Genomic DNA, 23,983 nt, shown 5'->3' on the forward strand with positions numbered 1-23,983 from the left:
GGCAGGATTTGGGAAAGTTGCCCTATTATTTGTTAAAATTCTGCTAAAGCCCATCCACCTTTTATCTATTCAAACATGGTATCTGCTGTTGAAATCAGAACACTAATTAATTTTGTCTAAAACCAACATAAATTTAGATACATTGAAATTTTAGGCTTCCAACTATATTCAAGTCATGCTTTAGAAATGTGATTTTCAGAATCTGACAGAGAACAGTCAATTGAGTGCAGTTAAGAATGTAACAATTCTGACTGTTTGATGTTGTCTGGCTCATACCAGCACCTTGGTCTATATGCAGAAATTAAAATGTATGGCTGTAGTTCATTAAATGTCAATGAGAGATGCACCCACTGGTCCCATTGATTCATATTTGGGATCTAGTGCATACTGAAGCTTCTGTGTCCTTTTCAAAGGTGTCACTGGGTACCCTTATTGCACCTCTTTTCACCTTGATCCATCCACATAAGGAGAAATGCCTGAAAAAACCCTTATTGAATAGCGGCTTTAAATGGCATTACTGGCACTGAGGAATGGATAAAGGCACCAGTTTGATGGCAGAACTGAGCTGTCCTATCTGTTCTGCTACAGATAACACAGGCTAGAGCATAGCTATCTACCTCAAATGTGAATCCAGGTTCAGTGTTCCCTGAGGTAAAAAGAGTAATCAGATCGACTGGTTGAGAGGCTTTAAGTACAATAAACTGTTCATAGCAGTGCTCCACAGCCTCATACAAATTTTTTTGTATGAAAAGTGAAATGTTGAAGGGCTTCGGGGTGTTGGTGGATGAGAAAATGAACATGAGCAGGCAGTGTGTGCCCACAGCCCAGAAAGCCAACTGTATCCAGGGCTGCATCAAAAGGAGCGTGACCAGCAGGTCGAAGGAGGTGATCCTGCCCCTCTACTCTGCTCTCCTGAGACCTCACCTGGAGTATTGTGTGCATTTCTGGGGTCCTTAACATAAAAAGGACATGGAACTGTTGGAACAAGTCCAGAGAAGGGCCACGAGGATGTTCAGGGGACTGGAGCACCTCCTGTATGAAGAGGCTGAGGAAGTTGGGGCTGTTCAGCCTGGAGAAGAGAAGGCTGCATGGAGACCTCCTAGCAGCCTCCCAGTATCTGAAGGGGGCCTATAGGGATGCTGGGGAGGCACTCCTCATTAGGGACTGTAGTGACAGGACAAGGGGTAAGGGGTGAAAACTTAAACAGGGGAAGTTAGATTGGATATAAGGAGAAGGTTCTTTACTCTGAGGGTGGTGAGGCACTGGAATGGGTTGCCCAAGGAAGTTGTGAATGCTCAATCCCTGGCAGTGTTCAGGGCCATGTTGGACAAAGCCTTGGGTGACATGGTTTAATGTGAGGTGTCCCTGCCCATGGCAGGCGGTTTGGAACTAGATGATCTTAAGGTCTTTCCAACCCTAATTATTCTATGATTGTATGTTCCTTATTCCCCCACTGGAAGGAAACTTTTAGAGGGAAAATAAATTTTCCCACAACTGAATTGTGTTTATAACATTGAAGAAACCAGAATGAAATATTCAAAAGGAGTGAATGTGCTATAGACTAGAATTGGGGTTAGATCCAATGCAGTTGATTCTCTGTTCTTCTCATCACAATGTGCCATGCAGTGTCCAAATGACATTAGCAACATCATCAGTCTGGATGTTGGCCAAGGTGTTTGCTTGACTTTTCTTTTTTTTTGCAGAGTATGAATCATTCCTACTGGTGATAAAAACCAAACAGGATATGGGAAAAAAAAAAAAAGAGCACTATTAATTTTTTCTGTAAATGGTATATGTATTGTCTGCTGCTTTTCCTTTGATACTGGATCTAAGTGCACTGAAAAGAGTAATACATTGCTGATGCAACATGGAATTTTTTTGTGATGGAAATAGATTTATTTTTTAAAGGCCCTTCTATTATAGATTAAGGTATGAAAAAAGGAACTGTCAGCTTTACAAGAGGAAATAAAATGTAAGTCACAGTAACCACAAAATTTAGAATCTTTGTTATGTAACTAAATTGCTCTGTTCTTTTGATAGATCTGGGGAATTTTAGCGGCCGGACAAGAAGTGCTGTCTCTGTACGTGAAGGTCAAGGAGTTGTTCTGATGTGCTCCCCTCCACTTCATTCACCAGGTACAGTAGGCTGCAGCTTGTATGCACGCTGGTCCTTTAAATTTTGCTCATTATTGGATGCTCCGTAATTTGGTTACAAGGTGTGTTTAATTCTGGAACTTATGAAACTAAATGCCCAGCACTCTGCTGACAGTTTTTGGTACCAAAGGAGTAATTAAAGCCCATGTACTGCAAACAACACCTAATAACAGCAGAATTTCTGTTACAAGATTGTCTTATTCCCAGTATAAAACAGTCTCCATGCCACCTATGGTGAATATGCTGCCTTGCAGTCACAGATTTCTTTTAGAGTGTAGAAGCCTTCAGAAGTTATTCCAAATGTCAGTGCCAAGATACTGTTGTTGAATATAAATTGTCTTTTGTTTTCTGTGGTACAGATGTGATTTTAGTTGCTGTTTCTTGCTGTATAGCTTGGTTGGCAGTACAACTGCATCATTGACAGAAGTCAAAAATATCATAAATCCCACAAAATGCCTCTGGATTCCCAAATAAAATTGTAGATATTCTAGAGAGGTTACATTTTGCTTTTTAAATTGTCACTGCTTCAGTGTCTGCAGATAGCTGAGTATGTCTTTATATTTGCATACCATATAGCCCCTGGAGAGACAATGCTAGCCAGAATATCTTGGTTTTCAAAGGATGCAGTATAGCCTATCCTTTTCCTCTCTGGGAAACAAGATCTGTACTGAGGGAAGATTTTCTTACTCCAAATTTGAGCCCTAAAAGAAGGTTACATTGAAGATGGAAGAGCTGCAGAAATGAAAATCTCTGAGTTTCTGTTAGAGAAATTTTTTGTTTCCATTTATTCTGGAGTGATGACAATTATCAATGTAATTAAGGCTTGTTACCTTCTGGACATCTCTCTGCTTTTCTCTCTTCTGAGTACATTCTCTTTTTATAGTTTTTGTTTCTGAACTTGACACTACAATCTCTGTGTGGTGGGACTGAATGCATGGCATTAAGGCTTGATTATGATAAGTAAACTGAGAGGGGAAAGACATAGGCAGAAAAAGAGCTGAATTTGATTCCCCAAACAAACTGAGAATGTAAGGATAGATGAGCATCAATAGTGAGTAGTCATATACCTTTTAACAGCAGTCATTCCACAAAATGCACCTTACATGTCGTCAAACTGTTTACATATTTTTTTGCTAAAATTATGCTTTTAAACTTATATTTAGACAGATTCCAATGCAGTGTTTTCCTGTAACACACACATTGCCTTTCATGGTGAAAAAATAGTACCTTTCATTTTCTTCAGTAAGCCACCAAATCTACTGCAAGCGGTATCAGTATAGTGGCTGGAGTCTCCTGGGAAAGGGAAGAGCTACCTCCATGGGCCTTCCAAAAAATTCCACATCAGGTGATGTTTCAAGAATAAATCATTCCATGAAGCTCTGGCAATATGGTACAAGACACTAATGAAAAATTACTTCCAGATCAGAGTCAGTTTGGGAAAAATAATTTTGGAGAAAATCGGAATGTTAAGGGGGAAGTATGTGAGTTCAGTTCTGAAATTAAGCAACGAACATGGAACTTCTTTTCCAGCTACAAAAGTCTTTTTCAGTGCAGAGAAACTTCAAGGATTTATGTGCAGGGACATCTAAAATACATCTTTTAATTTTCTTGTTATTTTTTTTTAACTTCTGGATATTTCGTTTTAGTTTCTATGTCTAGATGGCATTGTTTTCTAATTAGTCCTAAGAAGTTTGACCCTTAAAATCACCTAGGAGACAGACTTTCAAGTGAATACTAAACAACTGTGGTGGATATATCTAAGCTAGAGACTATTCAAAGTATGTTCAAAATGTGTGAACATCTAACATTAACAACACCATGAGTTATGGGAGTGTTTTTGATGATAGAGAATTTTTTTGTGGCTGAACACCACAAGCTACCCTATATTGCGTTTTTTTTCACATTGATCAGCACTTTTAGAAATAATTTTCACTTACATATCCCAGGAGATAAATCCATGATACAGTATCAAACCTAATCTCCCCACAACCTCGTAAGTAATTTGTCCTTCAACAAAATCCCATTTCTCACTCTCTAAAGTCAATAACTAGTTATAAACTTGCCTAAGAATTTCAGTATTGAGACCTTTTAGCAAAACATTGTGGGAAAAGAAAGATGATTTAGTGAAAGAACACTGTATTAAGAGATATGGGTTTATTAACATGTTTTCAAATGAAAGATAAAGTAAATACTTTTGCTGAATAAAACCTGCATTCCATTCTTACAGAACACAATTCTAGAAAAATCTGAAAGTCTTTAAAAAGCACCACTGACTGAAAAAATGCTACACTAATTTCTTTTGGCAGGAACTTAATCAGAAAACAAGTTTTATGTGTATAGAGACTTGATTTCTGTTTACTGGTGCTGTCACATATTATCAAGAGGTAGTGCAATAAGCAAAAAACACCCAAACCCAAACTTGTGATACGTATAGATTATTCACGTAGGTTTTCATTAGATTGCTGTCCAAATATTTTACGAAGAAATAAGATGGGGGGGGGGGGGGGGGGGGGGGAGGGGGGGTAAGAGAGGAGAAGTGCACCTGAAATATATTCAGAATATTTGCAGTGCATATTCAGATGAGAGAATTATTTCTAGGTTTTAATAAATGAATTTGTTAAGTTATTGTCGTCTTTGATAAGAAATACCTGAGCAGCAAAGCAAGGGAGTTTTAAAGGGATACTTCTTCAGAACAGTGAAGGAAAATATGTTAAATGAAAAGGATTTTGTGCAGATTCCTTATGACAAACAGGCACCAGAGGGTTCTCACCTCCTGCTTTTCTTGGACCATCACTCCAAAAACAATGCTGCCTCTGACTTCATTGTGAGTCCTGTATCATTTAAATGTGTCTAATCCAGAAGTTTTTCCACTAATCTTTTTTTTTGTTACAAATCCTTAAGTTGTCCCTTATGAAATATATTAATCATGGATAACTCAATCATCCACAAGCATAACATTTTATCCTTTTTTTTTTTCCTTCCATAAACATAACATTTGATTCTTCTTCACCCCACATTAGTTTTCTCTCTAAGATGGGTTTCCTAGAGGTTAACTCTTGGTACACTTGCTAAGCAGGAGGTTCATTAGTTACCAGCTGCTTAAATAAAAGTTTTGTTTGATGTCTCCATTTTAAAAGGCCTCTACTGCTTTTTTCTGTAAACAGGATTATGGCTTTTCTTTGCGGTATTTTAAAGGATGTAAATATAGGGGTTTATTCAGTCATTTAATCATCTTAATTACAAGGTTTACCACAGTGAGATTAAAAATAAATGGAATATTTCATCCAGATTTGCATATTTCCCTCAGAATTAGTACTTCAGCTGAGCTTTTTAAGGCTTTTATTCAAAGCTTTCAGTATAAGCTTAATAGAGAACAATGATTCCCAGTGTTAGAATGAGAACAGTAATGATGTTTGCAGGGGAAGGCAGATGTGTGCTCCCTTCCATCTCAAAGGGATGCTGCCGTCTGGAGGGAGCACTGCCACATAATTTTCCACAACATGTAACATCGCTACAGATGTTAAACCATAACTTTTATTTCTTTCTGAAGGATGAAGATCTTACCCTGTTTAGGAACTGTATTAGAGGCTGCATGTTTTAGGCCCCCTCTTTAGTATTATAAAAGTCTAGATTTCATGAGAAGTGCTTCATCAGAGATGATCAATGACAGTGCTACGGGGATCACGGTCCTTCCTGTGCATGTCTGGGAAGACATCCATGTTCTGGCTGTTTGAATAGTGTGTTGCTAAACTGGGAAGCTGCTGAAATAAAACTCTTACTACAAAGGTCTAGCAGGTTTTTCCTGTTCTGCTCCCTATACAACTGTCCTAGTCCTCATATTAGTTGGACAAAGTCATGTCAAATAATGTATTTTTAGGTTGTTCTGAGCTCTGACATACACAGAAACCTGCTTTGGAAGTAAACACAAACCAATCACTTCTCACTGCTCAGGGTCTGCAAAAGGAATCTGAGTTTGCTTTAAAACTGCAGCTTTGGACTGCAGCTTCGCTACAAGTAGGAAAGTAAGTTCAACTGATGTGCGGTAGCTCTGTAGCTAGAACTCCCTTGGCTAGGTCCATACTCCATAAAATATACATAGGAATAACAAGACAGGCTCTGAATGACCTCATTCAGGTACAGAATTATTAGGAGTAGACAGTTATGATAACAAGATTGTTATATTTGGGCTGGACTGCCCTCAGTATGCTCATTAGTTTGTTTACAGACAATTTGCTCAGGGCAATTTTGCATGCAGGGCACAGCAAATTCTGTTTTGAAGACATTTATATACCCTCTGGCTCTCCATTCACAAAGCTGGCTTTTGTGAATGTAATTCACAGATGTCTAACTTTATGTATATGAAGGTTACAAGGTTATCTTAAAGCTGTGGATTAAATCCCAGGATCCAGGCACCTGACAGTGGCATTTCAGTACACAACAGTAGAGAGTTTATGTATTTATGTGGTTCTAGCCATTATCAGCTTCTTCGGAATCATAGGAAACCTGTGTGAACTCAGACCTCGCCATCTCTCTCTAGACATGGCTGAATGCTAGTTCATCACGTTAACCTGTCACTATAGGTGAATATTTCTTCCTGACCATGATTTGTGATATCAGTATGATTCTGTATGTATTAAACAGCAAAGTAACATCCAGGTTTTTTCTGTGGTATAGTTTTTCAAATCTGACTTTGCAAATCAACTTTAGCATAGAAAGCTATATAATTTGCTTCCAGGAAAGACCGACGTGTAGGTAAAAGTCATATTTCTCTCTCACCATGAAAGTAAGGAGGACTGTTTTACTTGCTATCAAAGCACTGGCCACCCACAGTATTATGAGAACAACAGCTGGACAGGTCATGTCTCCAGCCATGATTCTCTCTTAATTTAAACAGAACTTATTAATCAGTCAGTACCTTCTATTAGAAGTTTGTAGAGGTGAGCATGTATGAAACTGGTGATAGCAAATAGAACATTCCGCATTCACTGGATATAACTACTGTGTCCTAACTGCTGAGCTTGCTGGGAAGGTAGAACTGTCCAGTACCCTGATCCTTCTCCTACTAGCAGAATTGAGATTTAGAGGAACAGTGAAGTTTGGTTTTTTGGTGGTTTTTTGTTTTGGTTTTTTGGGTGTTAGGTGTTTGTTTTTGTTTGTTTGTTTGTTTTTTTCCGTAAGAGTTACATTAATGTTAAAATGGAAGCTAAATATGTGTCCTAGACTTAACAAACAGGTGATCTGTAGTAAAGGGATCTATATGACGACATACAGGACACTCATTTTAACCATGTTTTGATCTCTTGTAATTGCATGAGATTGCTTTTTATTCATTTCAATTCATTGTGAGAGCATGATGCTGAGCTACAGAAACAGGCCATTTAAGGAATAAGTGCTGAATAGAAGTTTCTTTAATAAAATCTGAATAGATCATACAAAGAAGACAAGATAGCACAGCTTCTCTTTCATTTCTTTACATGTCCATAACTTATACATTATCATAATGTGCATATAAAATATTTTAAAAACACTATTTTGACAGGCACGTGTATCAACAGAATGAGTTAACTGTCAAGAGTTGGAGGGTTCATGTACTTCCCTCTTCATTTTTACTATATTTTTGTGTTTATTTGACTTGAATGCTAATGAAGCTTGTGTACTTTGCTTTTCAATAGGAGAGGAAAAAAAGAGTTGTTAGAAGATAGGTTCACAGTCCTTTAAACTCTATATTCCTATCCTAATTCTGGGTTAATTCCATAGGTCATCTCATCTCTTCACCCACATTTTTCCCTGGAAGATGTTTCCCTCTTGGATCCTCTATCACTTTTAGTAGACTGCTTTTAAAATTTTCTTGTCTGTAATACTGATTCCCATATGTGCTGTCATTAAAGTGAACATCCATGGCCTCTGATACAGCTCAGCAGAGGAATCTGTATTCTTTATCTGTGTAACTGATTGATGACTGTGCCTGTAGTTTTCATTATAGCATCATAGAATGCACAATTAACTGTTTTTTCCTTCTATGCTCTTTTCATTACTCAATACATGACCAGTAATTTTGCTGCTGACTTCCCTGGAGCACTTTATGGAGTTTCCTTCCTCAATCTTGTTGAAGGCATGCATCTGAGGCTATGAAATTTAAGAGTTTCTGAATGAAAGAATTTTCTGTAGGGTAGCATTGTTACAAGCTATGTTTGCCAATAAGGAAGTACTCCCAGTCTTTTGACAATGTGTTGTTATTAGATTTTAAGCACATTTTGATGACCTGTTTATGCCCCAAATTCTAGGCAATGTCTATGTAGTAGAAATAGAAAAATAATTATTATCAATTTGAACTTTGTTAACATAGAAGTCTAGATTTTCTCTTATTTTCTGCTTCTTTAAAAATAATTTGAAAAGTAATAACTAGACAGAAATGTGTAACTGGTCCAGCTGTAGTAAATTCTCCCAAAGAACATGTAATTTTCTATTTCTAAAAACCACTTTTCAAAATGTTATGACCCCCTTAAAAACACCAGTAATTCCTTTAAAAAGTGTGCTAAGCTACACCAGAAACTGGCAGTTCTGTGTCCTTAGACACTCACTGGAGCTGTTCTTCCCCTCAGGGACTATGAAAATGTAGTGAAAGAAAGCTGGTTGACCTTGGCCAATTAAGGCAGTGCACAGTGTTGGATGAAGGGGCAGCCCTGACAGGGCTCTGCTTAAGGGACGTGTCCTGTAGTTTCACAGCCACACTGTTGTCAACAAATATTATCTCAACTGCTGGTTCAGGAGAATTAAAGTGAAAAGAGATACCAGGAGAAGGGGGAGGAAGCACAGGAGATACATTAAGCTAGAAAATGCATTGAGCATGTTGGTGCTCAGGATCGTGCTCTGTTGCCTGTGTGGCTATTACTCTACAGTTTGACAAATGGGACAGTAATGATGAAAAGTTTCTGGAGTGGGCAAGCTGCTCTTTCCTAGAGACAAGTTACCAGCCTGTTACATAGATGTCCCAGCAAAATACGCATAACAATCAGGAGCTTCTCAGTCTAATGATTAAACAAGACAGCATTGTCCTGCCAGGTTTAACAGAAGTCTATATTCATGGTATCTCAACCACATTTTTGGAACTAGTATTGTAAAGGTAGCAATTAAAGTGTCAGAAACTTTTTCTGTGGTGAAGACTACATAACTTCTAAAATAGCAGGAACCCAACATTAACAGTTTTAAGCAGTTACAGTCACAGAGGTACAGGGCTTTTGCAAAATTGACCCTCTCATTGACCTTCCTATTAGAATCCATTTGCTGTTTATTTCTGGTGTTTTACCAAGTTAGTGGCTGGAACAATACCATTTTACAAATATGTCAGTTAGTTAAATGTCAGAAAGCCCATTTTGTTTCAGATAGAAAATTCCTAATTAATCCCAATTACCTATCCACTTCACACCACAGAAAAAAAATAGAACAAGAGCGCACATATTAATCAATGTAACTAGGGAAAAGAAGCCAGAAATAAAATACTGATCACATAGCTGAAACAAGAGGAAAGACAAGAAGGAGGAATAGATGAGAAAGGATTTATTTCCAAGGGTCTGGAGTCCAGCTTTTTCCCTCCATTACCACTGTGGCAAAATATTAAAGGATAAAAAAGATGCTGAAAACAATGGAGTTTTCAGAAATTGTAACTCTTACCAGACTAGGCATGATTGACTTAATTCAGTGGTGATTCTGGTAGACATGACTACTGAAAATGTTAGGTCGGTCTGTTCTTGATTCAGGAGGAGGCTTAGAACTGAACTGATCTGAGCTCTGTAAGATGCCATTACCAAGTTTCCCTATGTAATAAAGTCAGTTATTCCTTATTTTATAAGTATGATATAAAAGTAAACTTACAGCCATTTGAGGTGATACCATGCTTAATGAAACATAGATTTTCATTTAAAAAGTTCATGAAGATTGTTCTAAATAAATGAAGTGCTCTAAAATCAATTCTAGTTGGGATATCTAGCTTTCATTTTTCTTTTTCAAAGGGGAAAATAGAAATTGTTTAGAAATAATATATCTGGCTGTACTTAGGTTCTTTTGTCCTACCCAGTACAATTGTAACAGGCATGAAGGTAGTTATGACTTAACAGTGAATATATTAAAGGCCATTGCTTGGATTTTTCAAGGAGAAAATGACTGCATAGAAAGAAGCATAATATCATAGAGTACAGGACAAAAATCTGAACGATTACAGATGAATCCGAGCCCTGTGTAGCAGTAGAAGTGCATCCTTTATCTTCTGACAACAAAAGATATTTTCCTGAGCAGTAAGAGTGGAGAAGTGACTTCTTTTTTATCACAATGCCATCTTTTTAACAATGTAATAATCAATACCACACTTAATTCTGATAATTTGTTTGCCCACTTCTATCTCCTGTGTTCTTCTGCTGTGCTCCAATATTGTTAAAATCTCAGCTGATGACTTCATTAACCAGCTAATACAATTCCTGTTGTGTTGATGCTATTACCCTAGAGTGGAGAATCTGTAAGTGGAAATTCTCATTTCATTTATTGGTTTATTGAAGTGTTAATTTTCATGGTATTTCCTCTTTCAATAATTATGAAAGTCTTCTATTGGAGACTGCAGGGATACAAATTCATGAAGAAGGGAGAAATAAAAGAAGGAGAGAGATGATCCGATGAAGGGCTTGTCTTAATGTGGCTTTTCCTGCCACACTAAGTCCCATTAGGAGTTTAGCAAACTACCATGTAGTTCAATCCTGAAGAGTCCATTTTCAGCTGTGCCAAATGAAGATGGAAGGAAGGAGTACTACCAATTTTATTGAGGGTAACAGAGGGTGATCTACATCATAGAAAATTTCAAGAAAAGGCTAAAATTACCCTGATAACAGACAAGTTCTTTTGACTTCACAGCATCATGCTTCAAGCCTAAAAGAGAAAGGGGTTTGAGAAACATAGTTAATCTTCCTAAAACTAAGCGTGTACATAAAGGGAGCAGAATTGCCTGATGTTGGCATTACTTCAAGAATATTTCTCTTATGTATATATAAACTGATACAGCAGGTGTCACTTTGCTCTTGCTAAGCAATTGAGAAGGAGAGACTATAATCATGGGACACTGCCCTAGGCTGAAAGTAAGACAACAGAAGGCTGTGTATTATCTCAAAATAACAATTATGTGAAAAGTAGAAGATGGATGGAAGCAGTTCACTGGGTTTTCAGTAGTGCAGAGCAATGTACACAGGGACTTAACAGTGTGTTGTCTATATGTGAAACGTTTAAGAGTCTGTACATTTCTAAATTTTAAATTATTTATTGTTGCTGAGGTTATTTCTAGTGATTTATTTGTACAACATGGTTGAATACCGTTATCAGCATTCTAGGGCAGTTTGCTAATGTGACATATCTTTTTCTTCATCTGCACTTTGAGTTATTTTTTAATGAAAGTGAAAAAAGTAGTCTGTCACTTTAAATATGGCCTGATTTTTGACTGATGGGAAGTCAGTTGCATCTTCTTCAGTTTTATTATATGAAAGTGACGATAATGGTACTGGCCTTGATTTGAGATCTTAGGATAATAAATACCATAGGAGCAAAGGAGCAGGCCGAAGGAAGATCCATCAATCATATTGTGCCATATGGAATTCACCAAACATTGACCTGCAGATAGACTCAACAAAAGCCTTTAAATTTGAATTAAAATGCCTGCCACCAAGAAAATACAAAGCAGAGAAGCAGTGGCGTGTATCTGAAGTTCAGTATGTGCAGCCATTCAAAGGCAACTCTATGGACCCCGAGTATTCATTTTTTGCCAATACGATATAATTCCTATGACAACAACTGCATGTGAAGAATGGTGAAGGCTGTTAGAAAAGATAGTGTTCTGAAGTATAAACTAGAACTGCATTACCCTTTTATTTTCATTTCTACATCCAGAAACCTGAAATTGCATCTTTTAAAATAGGTATTTCTGCTGCTATTAATCCTTCCTGGCATTGTGTGACATTAAGTGACAAATCTGTTTTCTTTCGTGGAAGCACAAAAAAAGCAAACTAAACCATACACATAAACTCCCTGAGAGACTGATAGTCTGATAACTGGAGTACTAGTATTTTCAGCTAAATTACAGAACCTGCTTAACAGACCTGTTGCTTAATGATGAGTAGAGGAAAGCTAGGGCTGCGAGATTTTGTATCTCTCAGATGGAAAAGATAACATAAGTCTTTGAAATTGACAGATTTGAAGGATGAACATCCTGTCATTAATTTGAGGTTTCGGTGTGGTTTTGGGTTTGGTTTTTTTTTTTATGAATGTGCTACTTATACCTTTGAAGTGTATTAATCTATTAAATGCATTAATCTGTTAAATGCATTAATCTAATTCAAAAATCATAAAATGAAATTTCCATGTCATGCAGCAGCTCGCTTGGTACAGGATTCTGGTGTTCACTGCAGGTAACAGTGCTTTGGGGTATGGCTTTTCATTGTACTCACCCCTGCAGCAAACTTAGCTAAGAGGTAGACCATGCTGTAGTAACTATCACATCAGTGCCATTAAAAGGTAGAGAAAATCCAGCATCTTAGCATCATCAGAGAAAAAGAAAGATATAGAGTGTGAAAAAGAGAAAAAGGAAAAAAAAACACAGAACTTTAAATTCTGTTGAACACTTTACCAGAGAAAATAATTCCTCCTTATAATTATTCTAGGCATCAATGTGTTTTTCTGAGCCTTAAACAATATTCTCACTATTTTTCCAATTCCACACTTCTCATATGAGTCCAATAGTTTGTCATTACCATAGAATTCTTGTTCATTCAAATTAAGAAACAATCAACTTGTATTACTGTACATTCAACACATTTGCGTCACTACAAAAGGTTCTAATAATAAGTTACCAAAATCACAGTTTACAAATGACTCATCCTGCACATTGGCCACTGTAGAAAAGCAGTTGAGATGACAATAAAACTAAGTAGAGCATTTGAAATCATGACTGTTATGGAAAAGTTGAAGAGATTTGGCTGATCTGGCCCTGAAAACAGAAGCCTGGTACACACAAGGATAATGGTCTTCCATTGTAACTGTAAAAGTTTAATATAGGTCATCAACAAAGCATTTTCTATACTCTCTGTACAGTAAGTTGAATAAGTAATAAACAGTATTAAAAAAATATAGCACAAATATTAATGAAAATTGTCAATGTATTAACTGAGCAATGAAATAGATTATTCTGAGGATCTAAATTTAGGAAAAAGTCACTGGACATTTTTAAAGACTTGGCTGAGAATATCTGATCTTCCCTGAGAGCAAAAGAAGGGCCTCAATAAACTCATGTGGTTTTGAGTTCTGTTTGATCACAATATTTTGATTCTTTCTGGAACAGGTTTTTATTTTTTTTTAAATATGGAAATCATGGCAATGAACTCAAATATGCTTAATAATCTAGCATCTTTTCCCAGAAGCCATATTTTTGCTATATGCTATGTGCTTTCTTTAAAGAACATATCTATGAGAAAGATATTTCATCAGTCTTTACATGTTTCAATGACTGGCTACTTTTCATACATGTCAGATGTACTAATGAGACTGTATTGATTGGGTGAATTGTGTTTCAGGTAAGTGAGCATTAGATACTGAGCCCCCAGAGCAGAAAAGAAGCAGTTTCATTGCTAGCTGATAAATTGTCAATATCTGTTTGCTGTATGTGCATGCATTACAATGCAACAAAAAAATTATCTTCATTAAGTATTTTCTTGGAGGATTAATGAGTACTGATAATAACCCACAGCAGCAGAAAGAAATGTACCAAAATTATTTATCTGGCCATGGTGGGAGGCTGGAGGAACAATCCATTGCTATCATTCATCTTCGATAAAAAGAAGCCTTTTCCCCTCTGAATGTGAAGCATTCTCCATCATTAGAGGGTACTACATATTGCACCCTAATTCTGTGGCTGGTGCACACAATATCCAAACAGTGACAGTGATGATAAAGGTGAAAACTGGGCTTGAGATAAAAAAGTTTTCATATTTTCATCATGGAAGTTCTAGGTGTATAGTTTTCTTGCTAATTCATTTTGTGTAAACAGAATATTTCTGAATGGTGAAGCAAAGCCAACATGCAAATTTCATGATTTTTAGCTATTTGTAGTAAATTCAGCCTGTGATTACGAGTGCCAGTTTTGCTGCTTTTTTATATATATATTAAAAAAAAGAAAAAAAAAGAAAAGAAGCAACTTCTTCAGAGTTGCTAAAAATCCCAGATTATCTCAGATTTTGGATGTCATTGGGCATCAGTGCCATTTATTCATCAAGTACTGCCATCTTGTGGAATTGGAGTAATCAGAGGAAATCCTAAACAGAGGAAGAGGAATGTATTTTCCCAACAGGATACTGTAGAAGATGTAATACTATATCTCCCACTGCATCACAAATAGAATATGCAAACCAGTCTTGTTTCTTGTACAAACACCATAACTCTGCAGAAAACACAATTATGGGATACGTGTTTGCAGGATTTGATGACATTGATGAAATATTTAACCACTGTATTGACCGTACATTTAAGTTTTAGTTGGCCTTAAGGGAGTTTCTGTGGCAATTTTCTTGCTATGACTTTGCTTGCCACCCGGAATACCACTTATCTCAAAACACTGATGAAAAGGCTGTCCAGAGATCTCATGTTAAATGGCTGAAACAAGCGATTTCTTAGAAAAAAAAAGCCCTGAAGCAAATCTGGGAAACATTCAGGCCCTAACAAACACAGGAGTGAATATTTGGTGCTATTTGACTGATTCCAGCACAGCTCTCCTTACAATACTTGAGGGTTTATTTCTTAATGACCGACAGTGACAGAAAGACTTTTGCATTACCATAGTACTGACATTTTCTGCATCAGAATGGTATTTCCAGAAACACAATACAGCACTAACAAAAATGCTGATATGTCAGTATGCCAGCATGCCAGCTTCATCCATTATGGGAAGTACTTCACATTATGACAGGTCAGAAATTTGTGATGTTAAACAGAGAAAATAGATCTACAAAAATCATTTAAGAAATTACAGTAAACAAGATTTCACACTATAAATTCATTTTGGCAGGAGATAGATGGTCTCGTCTCACTACTTTATCACCAAGTGACCCAGATTTTCACCTACACAATCCACTAAAAAGTACTTAATAAAACACAGAAACAGTTGGACATTTGGAAAGCTTTCTGAATGACCTTCAGAAAATATATACAAAGCTCCTTGGAGACATTCTTCTGTAAACAAGGCTGGTCATTCATAAAGAGAAATACCAGTTTTGCAGTTACCAAAACTACTTAAATAGTTTTTACACCAAGACAGAACTTCCCAGCAGAAGAGTCCTTCAGGCCAAGCCACATGAGAATTCCAATTTATAACTACTTCTATATTCATAATTTCTTTGGCTTTTTACGCTCTGTTTCTGTTTGCGTTGGTGAATAGTATCTGCATAAAAGTTCCTTTTGTGTTGGCAGTCAACTGCAATTTCCAAGAAGGTCTCTGCATCGTCTGTGTGGTTTTGGCATACGTGTCACATGAAAAATACAATAGCTAGCTGGGCATAAGAATAGAAAATAAACTCAGCATATGTTTTGTAAAGATATTCCAAACTTCTGTATACTGCAGTATTTAGTTACCTATTTTCATTTCAACTTTTTCCCTTATTGAAAGCAGAAAGAGCACAGCATGGAGAAACAATCTAATCAGTTTTTTCTCAAAAGGAGATGACCTCAGAAGGTTCACATCTAGAGTAATTTCTTTCTGATTTTACAGTTGCAGTTTGTCTCATTTAGATTTTAGTAGCGCTGACTTTTTAGCTTCAAAATCTCTTGCGGATCATTTGTTTACCTGTCAGGCTTGAGACGCATCTCTGGAATTTAGTTTTCTGTTATGTTCTTTGTGCTTAGCCAAATGTCACTGATTCTAAAATATTTTAACATAAACCATTATATGAAAATACAGGCTTGAAGTAGTTCAGTGATAACTGCAGTGAGCTGTGTACAAATAGGACTAGTGTCGTCTGGTCTTAGTCTTCTTGTTCTGAAATTCAAAATGTTTACTCAGCAGTTTACTATTTTGGTAGAGTGGGGTTTCAGGTAATATTTAAAGGCAAGCTTCTCTTCTTGTAGCTAACATGCGCTCCTGTGATGAACTGCTGTGGGACTTGTGTCATGTAACTATGTTCATTGTTGATTCAGAATATTTGACCGTGTGCTGTAAATGACAGACTTGTCTATAATAGACATCAATGTTTTAAATCTTGATTCTCCATCATTCTTTATTAGTTATATTTTTATACATCATTGCAATTATTTGGGTATTCTCTTATTCACAATACTACCAGAAGAAAACAAAAAACAAACCAAAACAAACCAAAACAAAGCGACCCCCCAGGTTTTGTACTTGGACAGCCTTCAGTATGAATTCTGTGGTTTTAATTTTGCTGGCATATAAACTGGGAACAGTCAGAGCCACAGAGTACAAACACCAGTGCATGTTCCATCCTCTGCTACGGCTTCAAATCTATAAGTGTGTGCCTTTTGTGCAACGGGTCAATGTCAAGGTATACCCATTTTCCCATGATTGCAGTCATTCTTTTAACACTCTTTTGTAAAATAACAAGATCATCCATCTATTTCTGTCAGCTAAAGACTGTTGGGACCCCAGATCCCAAGCCAGCTGTGGTTGTTTCTGACTGTTCTGCATAGAATGCATTGGAAATTGCAGAGTTTCTCTAAGATATTTCCACTGAAGCCTACGTATGCTGTATGGACATAACCTTAAAAATCATATTTAACAATTGGCTGAACTAATTAACCAGGTCTAATAGGAAAGGAACTTCATAAAGTGTGTAAGGGGCTTTTCACTTTCAAAAAAAAGGTGCAGAATTCCAGACCAATTCCAGAGCTGAGCATTCAGATGCGAAGTCTCTAAGTATTTAAAAAATGTATTCTCAGAGTGTTGCTGTTTAGAAATGAAAAACAGGAGTAATTCCTTCAATGTCAATGCACTGACAATGATGTAAAAGTAAACTGTTAACACTTTTGTCTGGACAAAACGCAGATGGTGTAGGTCTGCACAAATAACAACTTGAAATCTGTTCCTTAGGAGTATTTGTAATTAATAAACGAATGATTAACTTCATATGGTTTTTAGGCTACAAGTGGAGAAAATTCTATTCTACATGAGCTACCAATGAACCCACAATGATGACTACTTTGCATTTGGTTTGAACTACTTTTAAGCCAGAGCAACTAGTAAGGCTGATTACTTTCCATCTGGATTGGTAACAGGTGTCTTCAGTTAAAGCCTATGCATTTGCCTTGAACTTGTATGTTCGTTGTCACTTTGTAGAATTTTATGCAGCCATGAATCATTTCTACTAGGTAAGGCATGATAGCAAAAGTGGCAATGAAATTTTGGGGGCTAACTAGTATTTTGCTTTTGGAACTTTTGAACACCTGGGGACTCTCTGTGAGCCCTGAATTCCTCAGGGTTTTGTGTAACCTCTCAGAATTACAATTAGCTCTGAAAAAGTTTTCAAGCAAAAAGTCAGTGTGTGCAGCTTAATTCCCCTGTTTCAGAGAAGTCTTCCTCTACTGTCAGGTAAATATTGTTAGTCCTTTAACATAGCTGTTTTTGTACTAATTCCATCATTTTTTCATGAGAAAATTTTCATCTGACTTAAAAACTAGATAGAACTTCTTCAGGATTAATCCAGAACATCCTGCATCTCTGCATCACTGTTGTGATCTAATTAACTGTTGTCTTATATTGGTTAAAAAACAGTTATTGTGCTTTGCTCTTACTTTCTGACCACTGTATGAGGGAACAGTACAATGTAAGGATTGAAAGAACAGATCAGTTGGAACTTCTGCTGCTTTCTGTACTGTTCCAGTCAAAGCACACTCCTGGCTATGGCATATATTTAACTAGGCTGTTAATGTATTTCACACTTCCTGTACTGCGAACAGCTATACCAGTTCCTCTTCCATCATTAGCAGAAAAAGACACAGAAAAAAAAATAATTTTTGAGGTGATTCCTCTCATTCCTTTGACCCTTTCATTTTCCAACTAACTTTATATGAAGAAAACATTTTGACTGTAGTGGGGATAAAAGTATGAGGGAACCAGGCTGACATAGGTGCAATTACTGCCTTCATGTTGCTGCAGAAGCTGAGAGTAGTCACCTAAGAATTCTGAACCTAAAAACTTGGAACTTGCTATATGAGTGGAGCACTTTGCAATAAAGTTTTGGAGCATCAGTAAAAACTTTATATACTGAACTAGCTTTGGCTTTTGTGATTTTGGAGTCTATTCTGTAAAAACTATCATGGGGGAGATTATGGAAGAAATTCCTTATAGCAAATGTGCCAATTTAATTAGTGAAGGATATATTTTTAAAGTGTAAAGACAAAATGAATCAGTGAAAGATAAGATTGAAAGGAGAACAGCATGCATAAAAGTATATTTAAGGTTACGCCTTTAAAGTCTGAATTGGTGGAAATCCACATGAATAATTCCCTGAAAGGAATTCCCTGCTAAATCAGAATCTCATTAACTTTACTGATACTTCTAATGCTGAGATATTAATGTGTCTAGGTTTTTAATAAATCATGATGTGACCTCATATAGAATAATAGGAAATAATATTTTTTTCTCAACTAATTATTATGAGTATAAAGGGAAAAACTTTTCAGGCGAACAAAATGATTCATGGGATAAAAATAAAAACCAGGCTACTGGCTTTAATTACCATTTTTAAAAATGACTGATTAATTACCATTTTTGAAAATGACTTTGATCCGTCAGATTATGAGGTGAAGCAATTGGTAGCTTTGGTTTAAGGAATTATTCATTGATTGTAGGGACTTAGCTGCATATAGGAAGGGTTCTGAGGTTCTTCAGAGAAGCAGATGTAGAAGACAGAAGTGTAGTGGAGTAATATGACTAATAAAAAAATGTTAAGCAGTTATTAGAATCTGCTGATTTTAAAAAGCGGATGTTCAGAATAAAACCTCTTTATGCACATAGTTGCCAAAGTCATCCCTAGCACTATAGGAAGCATCTTGATATATTTCACTGCAAATCTGAACGAGTAGAGACAAGAATGCTTTTTATATTATTTTTGGCTTGACCTGAATGATTAAAAAAGGGAATTATCTAATATTTTATGAATGTTCTCTGATTCAATCAAATAATTTAATTATTTTTTTCTGAACTAAATATTTCTTCCCAGGAAAGTGGTGGACTTGGTGTTTATGCTAGTTGCAAAATTCCAAGGGGAGGAAAAAAAAAATAAATCTCTTCAATTTTAAATTAAATAAAACGTTTAAAGCTTTTTTTTTTCCTAGACTATGTCAATAAAATTAATTAACTTTATTTATTGGGTGTATCCGTTAACATGACAGAGTCTTGTTTCCATAATTATCACTTTTTTTTTTTCTCTCTGTTCTTTTAGAGATCATCTATAGCTGGGTATTTAATGAATTCCCATCTTTTGTGACAGAAGACAGCAGACGCTTCATCTCTCAGGAGACAGGCAATCTCTACATCTCCAAGGTGCAAACATCTGATGTTGGCAGTTATATATGCCTGGTAAAAAACACAGTGACAAATGCCAGAGTTTTGAGTCCTCCTACACCTCTGACACTGAGAAATGATGGTAAGAAAGGCATTATTTCTGAGTACCATATGGAAAAGTAAAAATACTAAGCCAAAAATATTCTATTTAATTTAAGAACCATGATTTTATTGTTTTTCAATATATGCATGCATTTACTGCAGCAACCAGCAAAGGAAAGGTGCTCATAGAGACAGTTTCTTTTAAAACATCTAACAGTTGTGAGAATATTTAGACCTCTGAAGGCTGAGGTGCAATCTCACACCTCCTGATGTATTTCATTTAGAACAGTTACTCCTTGCTATTCTGGTGCTCTGTCATTGACAGAGAGAAGCAGTAATGTCTGTTTCTTTAGGGCTCTGTTCAGTTGCCTCAACACAGGTGGCCCCTGCCACACTGAGACACCTGAGACATCCACAGGGGGGCTGGCAGATACCACACAGGGCATACAGATCAGCAGCAGGATGCCAGGAAGTGCATTCATGCATCTCAGATGACACAAGGCACACATGGTTAGACAGCTGAGCTGAGGTTGTATTGCTTAAAACTTTACCTGTTGCTGCACTAAAGACATGTAACACTTCAACACAGCAGTTCAATACACTGATTAAGTACCAGCAAGAGCATTGCAATAGCTTTGATTATAATAATAGTTACCCAGGTAGTTTGGGATTTCATCAAGGCATAGAAATGCAGTATTTTTTTCTGTAAATAAATACCTAAATCTTATTATTGAGAAGTGTCTTAGGATTCCCCCCCACACACCCCAAATCAAAAGAAAATACCTTGCACTAATATTTCTTATGGAACAGTGTGACATTTCAATATAAATGATATGTAACTCCAATTCTTTCAGAATATCTGCCTATAGAGACGATTGTGTTATTTGCTCTTTTGCAGCTAAAAGATTCATATTTATTGCAATATAATTGCCTTTGGTTTTTTTTTTCTGTCAAAATAATGTTATTTTTGAGAGTAATAATTAATAATTCCATGTCTATATTTTCCTTTTTCCAAGATGTTCCACATTTAGTGATGGTTTCTAGTTCTTCAGAAATACATTTCAGCAGTTCAGCATATGTGAATTCATACTTGCATAAATCAGAGAGATTGATCATGGACTGTAGAGAAAGGAAAGAGACTTTGAGCCTTTTGTCTTGCCTATACCTTTTTCTAGAAACAAGGTTGGTCCTATGCTGTAGAAACTGCTTATAAACACAGATGACTTCTTAGTTTAACAGAGTTAAGTAAAAAATGTCTTCACAGATTAGAATGGAATTAAGTTAATGTTCATGATAATAAGTTGAAATTTCTCTCTGCACAGCATGCAGCCTCTGCAGCAAAAAGCTGAATATTTTACTGTATCATTTACTATTTTCTTTTGCTGGCTTAGTACCTATGCTAATTATTGAGTTTCAAGTGTTTAGTTTTACTGATTTAAAACAAACAAACAGCAAGATTGACTAGATATGCTTCTATTTGGTCCAGCTTTGTGCAGAAATTCAACAAGTAAATATCCATATCATACTAAGAGTACATAGGCACACAATGCAGTTTAAGAAATAGAGTAAATAAGAATAAAGGTAGCAGTCTAAATCTCTGAGCTAAGAAACACAATCTGTGAAGGAAAACTGCACAGATTTTTCTAAATGTCAAGTGGGTAGTATATACCAGCCTCAAGCAAATTCATGTTTCACGGCTGGCTGTCATATAACTGTCATAATCCAGCCTTCTGATCTGCGCTGGAGTATTGGGGAGGCATTTGTGCATGGATGAACTGCTCCTCAACAGTTTCACAGTTCATTTTTTTCACATGTATAATTTCTACCAGGCTTCCATGCCTTAATTTTTACCTGTTGGAATCTCTGAAAAGCCCCTTTATTCCAACGAAGTTCTTTAGTATTTCTTAGTAGACTGCTTGCTTTCCTATATGACCGAGCAGGTTTCTCGGTGAAGAGACCCAGATTGTCTGCCTAACTTTGCAGTCTCCACAAACCTACCAAGAAAAAACATTCAGGAAAATTCTGGTTGCAAAATAATATTTATGATTTATGACCTCTGCCATCTTAGGAAGTTCTACGTCCTCCACAGAATGCAATAACATGGGCATCTTCAAAACTAATATAAAAGTTCCAGTAATGCTAGCGTGCCTTTTCTTTGTGATAGAAATTGCTTTAGGTTATATTGCCTTGTTCATTGGCAGATAAAAAAGGGTGATGACAAAATTTTTAAAATACATATACATTATACTCCAAAATAAGGGATAATATAGCTGCTGAAAAGAAGTGCCCAGTAAAGTTAAAGAAAATTAGAGTAATTTGTGGAGAAAGAAACAGCTGAGGATGGACCCTAATAAGGGAGAAATTAAGAATATCTAAGCAGCTGAAAATTTGTTTGAAACTATGTTGCTGAGTTACATGATTTTGAATATGGCTTTTTAAGCTTTTTTTATTATTTAAAAAGTAGGAAACAGATTTGTCAGAAGCCACAGGAAGAGCGTGTGTTTTTAAACAGCTTTTCCAAAAGCCACAATATAAATAAAGCTGTTCATATAGTCTGTATTCTCATATGGACATATGTATCTAACTCAAAATTCAACTTCATATACTTATTGTCATTTACTGATTTTGATATCGAAAGAGTACCTGTACCCAGGAGACTGGGCAGCTTGTGACAAAAAACACTCTTATACCAACATTGGTCTCTATCTATGGGGAAGAAACCAAATGAAATTAAGGCTTTCTGTCAAACTGCAAAAATGTAGGAACTTCCTGGGCTTTTATTAATCTTCTATTTCTTTTGTATGTGTCTCAAAGAGGAACTTAGCTCCGTGATATGAAGCACATTAAATAAAAACATCAAGAAATCCTTCAATGGATTCCGAATAAAATGAATACCTCATTTGTTCAGATGTCCTTGACAATCAGTCATTTTGTACAACTCAATTTTGCTTCAAGTTGGGTTATAAAAACACTCTAAAATTCTAGCTGAGGAGAGAAAAAGTTTTAACATGAAAAAAAACTTACTCATAATTTCATTAAGTGCCTTTATAATGTATTAGAAACTTCGAAGATTTATTTAATAACTGCTTACAAATAATACACAGGTTGTTAAAATGGATCTTTGCAGGCTTGGATGCTGATTGGGAGCAGCAAATTATCTTGACTAATAAAAACCAACAGAAAGCCTCTTCAAATTTAGGAAATAGAAACCTAGAGAGTATAAAACATTTGATGCTTGATTATATAAGGCAGTTGTTTCAAGTTCACACAATTTCATTCCAGTTTTTCTTCCTTTTATATATATATATATATTTTTATTTCTCTTGAAAGGATATTAACTTTAACATTATTACTGTGCAGATGAGAATTAAGTAATACTTCATTTTATCTCCATGTAGATACTGCCTAGTGCTTTGCTGCAGTGAAGTTTCCAGGAAAACAAACAAAACCCTGTACAGTGTCAGACATCAGAGGGCATTTTCTACTGTGTTCCATTATACCGAAGTAGTTAATACCTCAACAGAGGTCGGTGTATCTAACCAGACATATACTCACATAACTGAATGCAGACCACCTTCAAATTTTTTTCCATGTCATCATATTTGTCCAATCTGAATCTTGTCTGTCCTAATACTATTGATTAATTCTATGTGATTAATAGTCTCACATAATGATAAAATGTATAGTTCTTAAAGAATTAAGGATGCTAATTTCTACTTTTCCATGATGGAATGTGCTCTGCATGTGTTTATTCAGGTTGAACTCGGAGATATGTTTTTTGGACATTACTGGGTTATCTAAAGATCTCTTTCCCAGCATTAAAAAAAAAGTTTGGGAGAAATCATAGAAATTTCCCCAGTTGTGGAAATTAATCAATAAAAAGGACCAGCATGGGATGGTTAGTTATTAAGTAATACATGCAAATAAAGATAGGGCAAAATCAACAGTTCCACAGACACAGGCTATTTTCACCCCCAAAGAATGCTGACAGTTGTTAATTAACTGATAACTAACATTAAAAAGATGCACTTAAAGATTAACCCTAACGTTTATAGTCTGCCAGTTTTCCCCTTCCAGAAATGCATAGATCTTTTCTTTAGTACTTGCATTACTAGCTTTGTCTTCTAATATGTTTATTCATATGGAGCTGAATTCTAGAAGACACAAACCATACCCATATTGTAATGAGAG

The 23,983-nt window shown here is 36.1% G+C and overlaps 1 protein-coding gene across 8 annotated transcripts in view; it reads left to right on the forward strand.

The window, feature by feature from the left end:
- Positions 1-23,983, forward strand: part of CNTN5 (contactin 5) — a 642,522-nt gene that overhangs the window by 464,365 nt on the left and 154,174 nt on the right. For all 8 annotated transcript variants that reach the window (XM_062607752.1, XM_062607749.1, XM_062607746.1 and 5 more), the window contains 2 exons: positions 2,041-2,136; positions 19,629-19,832. In XM_062607752.1, coding sequence (XP_062463736.1) covers positions 2,041-2,136; positions 19,629-19,832 — 300 coding nt within the window. The remainder of the gene's footprint in view (positions 1-2,040; positions 2,137-19,628; positions 19,833-23,983) is intronic.

Source organism: Pezoporus occidentalis, unplaced genomic scaffold, assembly GCF_034315485.1.
Source record: "Pezoporus occidentalis ecotype Australia unplaced genomic scaffold, CSIRO_AGI_Poc_V1 ctg125, whole genome shotgun sequence".
In the NCBI taxonomy this organism is placed as follows: Eukaryota; Metazoa; Chordata; class Aves; order Psittaciformes; family Psittacidae; genus Pezoporus; species Pezoporus occidentalis.